General features: G+C 41.0%; 2 protein-coding genes across 3 annotated transcripts in view; both read left to right on the forward strand.

The window, feature by feature from the left end:
• On the forward strand, positions 1-4,496 carry LOC116400376 (calpain-1 catalytic subunit-like). 2 transcript variants are annotated; one of them, XM_031878177.1, is made up of 9 exons: positions 1-71; positions 235-300; positions 392-449; positions 589-653; positions 1,125-1,196; positions 1,319-1,397; positions 3,793-3,909; positions 4,250-4,308; positions 4,399-4,496. In XM_031878177.1, the coding sequence occupies exons 3-9, from the start codon at positions 395-397 to the stop codon at positions 4,420-4,422; spliced, it is 471 nt and encodes a 156-aa protein (XP_031734037.1). In that variant the 5' UTR covers positions 1-71; positions 235-300; positions 392-394; the 3' UTR covers positions 4,423-4,496. The 2 variants fall into 2 exon arrangements, with proteins under 2 accessions (XP_031734037.1, XP_031734038.1); XM_031878178.1 differs by having other exon boundaries at positions 1,128-1,196.
• Positions 4,497-5,150: 654 nt separating this feature from the next.
• Positions 5,151-8,668, forward strand: part of LOC116400377 (calpain-1 catalytic subunit-like) — an 11,008-nt gene continuing 7,490 nt past the window's right edge. Inside the window, exons 1-4 of the mRNA XM_031878180.1 lie at positions 5,151-5,284; positions 6,282-6,311; positions 6,638-6,878; positions 7,262-7,331. Of these exons, the coding sequence (XP_031734040.1) occupies positions 6,639-6,878; positions 7,262-7,331 (310 nt within the window). The 5' untranslated portion in view covers positions 5,151-5,284; positions 6,282-6,311; position 6,638. The remainder of the gene's footprint in view (positions 5,285-6,281; positions 6,312-6,637; positions 6,879-7,261; positions 7,332-8,668) is intronic.

Genomic DNA, 8,668 nt, shown 5'->3' on the forward strand with positions numbered 1-8,668 from the left:
TGTCTGTCCTGTGGTCCTTGAACGCCTGTTAAAGACCGTGTGACGACCCCGTCAGCGCTGAGCTAGACGACGTGAGTACATTTGTAGTTTTGTAGTTTTACCGTCTGATCCAACAACAGAATTCTTAAATCAAGCCGACGTTATGAATTTTGAATATAGATATTGTGTTTTTACTGTGTGAACTTTACTGTGTAAAGTTGAGGTTGTTACTGTTGTCGTGGTGATTGTGTCCAGGAGACCGTGTCAGATGAAGATGTCGACGCAGGATTCAGAGGCCTCTTCGCCAAACTCGCCGGAGCCGTAAGTATATGACATCACTTCCTGTGTGGTGAGGGACCAATCAGAGGAGAGTCCTGGTCCTGATCCAACGTACCTCTACAAACTGTTTCAGGACATGGAGATCTCTGCTGTGGAGCTGAAGACCATCCTGAACAAGATCGTCGCCAAACGTGAGTCGAGATACTCGCCTGATCACCTCCTGATCACCTCCTGATCATCACCTGATCATCACCTGCATTGTGGGTCAAAGGACTGATGGGTGTGTTTGTGACTTTGTTGAACTTCCTGTCCGTCTCTTCTTCTTCACAGGAACTGACATAAAGACGGACGGCTTCAGTATGGAGACCTCCAGGGTCATGGTGAACCTGATGGACGTATCCTTTAGAAGCAGAGCAGCTAACGTTAGCTTACTAACTAAGGTTAGCTCACTAGCTAACAGTAGCTAGTGAGCTAACAAACAGGAACGTATGTTTGTTCGTGGAAGTGTTTAAAGTGAAGTTCAAACAATAACGAAGAAATACAGTTTTATTATGATATTGTTCCTTTAAGTAGCATTTTTCAGTCTGAAATATCTGAAATTAGAAGTAAGTTCTCAGTGTTCATGTTTCCTCCGGGTGAACACTGAACATCTGTCCTGCAGATGTTTCCTCTGGTTGTAAGTCTTGTGATCTTAAAGTAGCAGGATGTGATCTTAAAGTAGCAGGACGTGATCTTAAAGTAGCAGGACGTGATCTTAAAGTAGCAGGACGTGATCTTAAAGTAGCAGGACGTGATCTTAAAGTAGCAGGACGTGATCTTAAAGTCATAGGAACTTAAAGTACCAGGATGTATTCTTAACTGCTAAGAAGGACAGTGGGAACGGGAAGCTCGGCCTCGGAGAGTTCGCCACTCTGTGGAAGAAGGTGCAGAGATACCTGGTAAGACCTTTGACCTTTACATCCAAACACCTGAACTCACCTGAGGACAAAGATCAGTGTGTGTGTGTGTGTGTGTGTGTGTGTGTGTGTGTGTGTGTGTGTGTGTGTGTGTGTGTCTGCAGACCATCTACAAGAAGAACGACACTGATAATTCAGGGACGATGAGCACTCCAGAGATGAGAGTGGCCTTCAAAGACGCAGGTCAGTTCTTCTTCTTCTTAGCAGTGTAATCTTTGTTAGCAGTGTTAGCTTCTTTAGCAATATAATCATCCAAAGTGGGATGAATGTGGTCTATAATAACAACAATAGAACCAAGAATAGTAATAATCTCACTGTATTGACTCTTATCCTCAGCCAGTCTTGGGGGGTGAACCTTTTCTTTTTCCCCTGTTGGGAATCATGGGCACATCCCCAGTCTCTTAATTGCATCCCCGTTTCCCTCACTTGCGTCCTTTCCTTGCGTCTTAGTCCCTCCCACCAGGGATGCATAGAGGAAACCATGCAAGGAGAGAGGAACGAGGAAATATGTCTTAAGAGACATGAGACGTCCTTTCCTCAGTTGTGTCACGTGAAGCGACGTCTGTTTCTGATGACGGTGCTGATGATCACAGCTGATCAGCTGTCAGTCGGCTTTAACAGCTGGAGAGACTTTTGATAAGTTAGTGTCTGTTCACATGATCACTGTACTTAATAACAATAACTAATAATACTAATAACTACTGCACGGTGGTGTAGTGGCTAGCACTATCACCTCACAGCAAGAGGGGCCCGGGTTCGATCCCCGATCCCGGGTGGTCCTTCTGTGTGGAGTTTGCATGTTCTCCTTGTTGCAGCGTGGGTTCCCTCCGGGTTCTCCGGCTTCCTCCCACAGTCCAAAGACATGCAGCTCAGGTTATTTGGAGACTCGAAATTGCCCGTAGGTGTGAATGTGAGCGTGTCTGTGTCTGTCTCTATATGTGCCCTGCGATGAACTGGCGACCTGTCCAGGGTGTACCCTACCTTCGCCCAATGTCAGCTGGGATCGGCTCCAGCGCACCGCGACCCTGAACAGGATAAGCGGTTTGGATAATGAATGAATGAATGAATGAATGAATGAATGAACTAATAACTAATAAAGACACAGTGATCACCACTGTAGAGGTGTTTCTCTGTTAACAAACTGTGTCCTGTGTTCTGTTTATAAACACAGGATGATCAGCCTCATGACTGAATGAAATTATATATATATATAAAAAAAAAAGGGTTTCGTCTCTCCAGCTCTCTCTGACTTTAATTGTATTCATAATAAAAGTTATTGAGGGAAATATCAGATCATGAAAACACAAATCTTTCTAATAAATGTAGAAAGTTGTTTGTGGTCCTTTTGTTGTTCAGACTACAATGAACATTTATTTAAACCAGATGTTGAATCAGAAAACGAATCAAATATAAACTAGAGTTTAATCTGATCTGACTTCACTCTGGTGTTAAAGTCAGTCAGTCAGTCGGATCAGCTGCAGCGTCCAATCACATGACTGATGAACAATGAGGGGGCGTGTCGGCCGTTAAAACACTTCCTGGAAGTCTGTTCTCGTGGGTCCTCACTCATGTCTCCTCAGAGGTCTCTCCTCCCTTCTCGATCCTCGCTCCTCAGAGCTAAATAAGAGCTGTCAATATGGCGGCGCAGAACAACTTCCTGTTCAAGCGAGGATCGAGGAAATGAGAATTAAGAGACTTGGGATGTACCCTTGGTGACTCACTGAGGAGGAAGTGGATGATTGTTTTCCTTCTTCTCCTCCTTATATACTTTCATCACAGAACTCATTCTGTCTAAATGAGATGGTTTCCTGTTAAGGAAGAGGTTCTTCTTCTTGTTTCTCTCCTGTGATGTGTTCTTTGTGTTCCTCTCTAAATTAATGTCATGACTGTATTCTGTGTTTTTTTTAGTGTTAGCTTCTTTAGCAGTGTTAGCTGTGTTAGCTTCTTAAACTGTGTTAGCTTCTTAAGCTGTGTTAGCTTCTTAAACTGTGTTAGCTCTTTTAGCAGTGTTAGCTCTTTTAGCAGTGTTAGCTCTTTTAGCAGTGTTAGCTCTTTTAGCAGTGTTAGCTCTTTTAGCAGTGTTAGCTTATTTAGCTGTGTTAGCTTATTTAGCTGTGTTAGCTTATTTAGCTGTGTTAGCTTATTTAGCTGTGTTAGCTTCTCTAGCTGTGTTAGCTTCTTTAGCTGTGTTAGCTTCATTAGCAGTGTTAGCTATTTTAACTGTTAGTTTATTTAGCAGTGTTAGCTTCTTTAGCTGTGTTAGCTTCTTTAGCTGTGTTAGCTTCTTTAGTAGTGTTAGCTTTAGCAGTTCTAGCTTTGTTAGCAGTGTTATTTTCGTTGGCATTGTTGGTATCATTAGCTTCATTAACAGTATCAGTTGTGTTAGCTTCTCTGGTAGCTTTAGCTTTGTTTATATTGTTATCAGTGGTAGCCTAGCTAGCTGCTAACCAAAGCTAACAGTAAATCATAGATAAAGTCATGATTTCATTGGGATTAGACTCAGTGAACACGTTATCATTAGCTTCTTAATGTGCCCATGTTAGCGTTAGCATGATGACGGTGTGTTGTGGTCCTCCAGGCTTCACTCTCAACAACGCCATCTACCAGCTGCTGGTGGCTCGCTACTCAGACCCCGACATGACCATCGACTTCGACAACTTCGTCGGCTGTCTGATGAGGCTGGAGATGATGTTCAGTGAGTGTTTCTCTACTTTAGACTAAGACTCCCAGGGTGCATTTCAGTAAAACTTTCAAATTCTCTCACGGTGAGCTGAACTGAAGGTAAAGGTTGCGTGTTGAGGACACTGAAAAAATTCTGGGGTCAGTTCTGGGTGAATTCAGTAACCGGGTTATCGGCATCATGGGTATTGTAGTCTTTAGACCTTGTATGCGAAAACCTGATCAAAACACAAAAGTGTAAATCATTAAAAAAATTGTTACATTTTAAAATGTATTCTATCTTATGCCCCTAATATGCTAGCTAGCTAACGTAGCCTAGCTAATGAGCTAACGTGTGCCTCCTTTTTCCTCCTCAGAGATCTTTAAGAAGCTCGACGCCCACGACAGCGGCTCCATCGAGCTCGACTTCAACCAGGTAACACATTCAGGGTCTGAAGAGACCAGAACCAGGTCCAGAACCAGAATAAACCAGTTGACCCGGTCTCTCTCTGTCTCCCTCCTGCAGTGGTTAAACTTCGCGATGATCTGAGTCGTCAGAAGATCCTCTTCCTGTTCCTCCTAAAGTTTCATATACAGTCAATAAAGTTACCCACAATCCTTTGCTCTGTGACTCTTGTGTCTCTTCCTCTTCCTCCTATCAGCTCGTCATCATCACGTAAATAAATGAACAAGAGAATATTATTTATTAACTTCAAAACATTGTAGCCTTTAAATATAGTAAATAATTAAATATAAATATCTAAACACTCATAATAAATAACAATAAAACACTAATAATCAAATACTCATAACAATAGCTTTGATCGTTTGAAAAAAATATATAAACTGAAGAGTTCAAATTTTGTTCTTGAACTTTGAAAAATAAAATATAAATAATTATGATTAAAATATATTTATTTTTAATCATCGAAACTATTGGCCTGGATTAGAAGGTTCACGTCTCAAAGTTTAATCCTATATTTTAATAATTCTTTTTAATAACGGGACTACTGGGTGCAGTACCGTCTCTGACCTGACTACTGGTGCAAAGGGGGGGGGCGCTGTTTCTCATCTCATCAGGAGGAAAAGAAAAGAAAGCTGAAGACGTCACCGTGATGACGTCATCCCTCTACGTGTTATAAGATGTTATAACAGACCGGACATTAATAAAATGTTTCATTATATTATTGTTCAGATTAGAATGTTAACATTATAATATGTTAACATGATGGTGTTTGGTCTCTTTAACTTGATCATGATGGTGTAGCCACGCCCCTCCCGTCGGGCGGGGCTCGGTCCTGCAGCAGAGCATCCAGTACTGCACAAGAGCTAGTACTACTAGTACAGCTACTAATACTGCTACTGCTTGTACTGTGTGGACTGTACTGCTGTGGAGACGGAGGACCGACACGGTGAGTGTGTTGTGCTGGTCTGTACTGGTCTCTGTGAGCGCATGGTCACTGATCAGCTGTTTTCATTGATTTCAGGTTGATTCATCAGAAACTGTTTTATGCTCTTTGTGAACCAATCAGAGGAGTCCTCTGTGTGTTGTGTTTATTTACATCCAGTTTACAGTCAAATGTGTAAATATTCACGAGGATGTTTTTTTTACTGTAAAAGAATATTGTTTAGAAAACATCTGTAAACTAACATTAAATAAGAAATACGAGAATAAGGACAGACAGTTAATTATAAAATAAAGTGAATCAAATGTTTCATAAATACTATTATTAAATATGAATTCCATGTAAATAAATTAATAAAAACGGTCTAATTTCAGTCTCTTTAGAGTTCTAATATAACAATATTTATAACCAGTTAACAGGCTCACAGAGGCACCTGAGTGCCCCGCTATATAAAGTCATTGGATTATTAATCAAACGTGAAATTATATCACAACAAGTTTGATAAATACTTCATCATTTAAAGGTTAAGAAAAAAGCCCCAAAAAATGACTTGTTTCTGCTTCTTAAATGTGAATATTTGTTTCTTAATAAACTCAACAGTCTGATCCCAGTACCAGACTAGTACTGGTCTGGTGCTGGTCAGTCTGGTATTTTGGTGCCGCTCCAGGAAACACAGAGCTTTCAAAGTGCTGAGTCAGCTGCTCTCAGTCTGCCTCATTGATTGGGCAGAGATGAGTTCAGTCGATTACACTGAAGATAGTTTATTATTATTATGAGTCATCAATTCATTATTTACTTTGTGTAATTTACCAGAAAAGTTCATGAAAAAAACGGAGCACTTGTAACAATTAGCCTCCAAATGAAATATGAAATATGAATAAATCATGGAAACCTTATTCTCCTCTACCTGTATGAGCTACCTGTGTGCAGGTGTTCTCTGTTGTTGTAACTCTGACTGGTCACCAGTATCCAATGGACTAACCAGACTTCTGTTTCCTGTCAGCTTCCTACGAACCCATTGGACGGAGATCAGGTACAAACATCTCCATGTTTATATTTTTCTCTCTGATCTGATGGAAAGTCTTCAATCTGTGAGACAAATGCTAACGTGCTAACATGCTGATAATGTTTACCATGTGTTAGCATGCTAACATACTGATTCCATGTGTTAGCATGCTAGCATGGTAAATATTATCAGTATGTTAGCATGCTGATAATGTTTACCATGTGTTAGCTAACATTAGCTAACTGTTGATACATCGTTGGCCTGATGAAAAGTTACAATTCATCTCAATGGGAACATGAACAATGAACCAGTCCATCCCATAATAGTTTCTCTATTATGTTGTGGTGGGTCAGGATGTTTGGAGGCGTGTCTGGGTGGATCCAGAAGGACCGGCAGAGGGCTGGTGGTCTTGGCTCGGTCCAGCAGGCCGTACTCTACCTGAACCAGGACTTCCAGGCCCTGAAGGAGGACTGTCAGCAGAACGGATCCCTGTTCCAGGACCCAATGTTCCCCGCAGAACCGGCCTCACTGGGCTTCAAGGAGCTCGGACCATTTACCGCCAAAACCAGAGGGGTGGAGTGGAAGAGACCGACGGTAATAACCCAAAACTGTAAAAAGGTCTCATTGATCTCAATCTGAGGCCTGTGATTGGCTGAACCAGAAGCTGCTTACTGTTTGTGGCAGGAAGTGAAGACTCTGTTCAGACAGATAAATCAAACAGAACTGGACAGTATCAGAAGAAGACAGTGAGTGTTTGGTAGAAAGCTTAACCCTAAAAATCAAGTGTGGAGCCACAGCTGGAAGATTTAGCATGTTAGCATGTTGATGTGTGTTTAGAGATATAAAGTAGCACCGGGATCAATAAAGAAAGAGACGAACCAATTCAATGTGTGTGAGTGTGTGTGTGTGTGATAATAACTGATAATTAAAGAGACAACAGCAATGATGTAATGTTCGTCTCTGATTGGTTGTCTCAGGAGCTGACGGAGAACCCCCAGTTCATTGTGGGCGGAGCCACCAGGACGGACATCTGTCAGGGAGTGCTTGGTGAGTCCACTGGTCATGTGACCTCACACAGCGGGTCATGTGACCTCACACAGCCAGTCAGAAAGTAAACAAAGAGTTCAGTCTGTGTCCTCATCAAAGTATGTAAATACTATGTACATATACACACATATGATGTACATATATACACATATATAATGTACAAATTGTTGTTGATTGTTTAATGTTATGCACCACCCGCCATGTCAAATTCCTTGTGTGTGTAACATACCAAACGGTTCTGATTCTGATATATATACACATATGATGTACATATACTGTGTACATATATACAGTATATACACAAACATATACTGTATATAAAGTACATATACACTGAACGTTCTGCACCTGAAGGCAGCACTCAGTCCGTCAGGTCTGACCTTGTATTGATCAGTGAATGAAGACTCCATTAGCCGGAAACATTAGCAGCTTAATGTGGAAGCAGCTAATGTTGTTGTTGATGTTAGCGCTTAGCCTAGCATTAGCGTGTCCCCACAGACCATCAGAGTGTCTGTTCAGGATAATGGAGTCAGCTAATGTTCAGTTAACAAGTTAAAACTTCCTGTTAAATGTTACTGACAGAAGCAGATGAAGCGTCAGCGAAGACAGAAGACAGTTCAAGGTTGTGGAAGTGGGAGATGTGAAAGTGGTGGAAATGCAGAGTAATAGTGGAAAGCTGTTTTGATGTTAAGACTTGAAGGTAGTTGTCTGTATATTTGTGTTTACTCTGGTTCATAATGTAGTTGAAGTGTGTATGTACATCTGTATTAACTCTGGTTCTGAAGGTAGTTGAAGTGTTTGTATATCTGTATTAACTCTGGTTCTGAAGGTAGTTGAAGTGTTTGTATATCTGTATTAACTCTGGTTCTGAAGGTAGTTGAAGTGTGTCTGTACATCTGTATTACCTCTGGTTCTGAAGGTAGTTGAAGTGTTTGTACATCTGTATTAACTCTGGTTCTGAAGGTAGTTGAAGTGTGTCTATATCTGTATTAACTCTGGTTCTCAAGGTAGTTGAAGTGTTTGTACATCTGTATTAACTCTGGTTCTGAAGGTAGTTGAAGTGTTTGTACATCTGTATTAACTCTGGTTCTGGAGGTAGTTGAAGTGTTTGTACATCTGTATTAACTGGTTCTGAAGGTAGTTGAAGTGTTTGTACATCTGTATTAACTCTGGTTCTGGAGGTAGTTGAAGTGTTTGTACATCTGTATTAACTGGTTCTGAAGGTAGTTGAAGTGTGTCTGTACATCTGTATTAACTCTGGTTCTCAATGTAGTTCAATTGTTTGTATACCTGTATTAACTCTGGCTCTGAAGGTAGTTGAAGTGTGTCTGTACATC

This window comes from Anarrhichthys ocellatus, unplaced genomic scaffold (genome assembly GCF_004355925.1).
Source record: "Anarrhichthys ocellatus isolate YVR2014 unplaced genomic scaffold, GSC_Weel_1.0 scaffold165, whole genome shotgun sequence".
Classification (NCBI taxonomy): Eukaryota; Metazoa; Chordata; class Actinopteri; order Perciformes; family Anarhichadidae; genus Anarrhichthys; species Anarrhichthys ocellatus.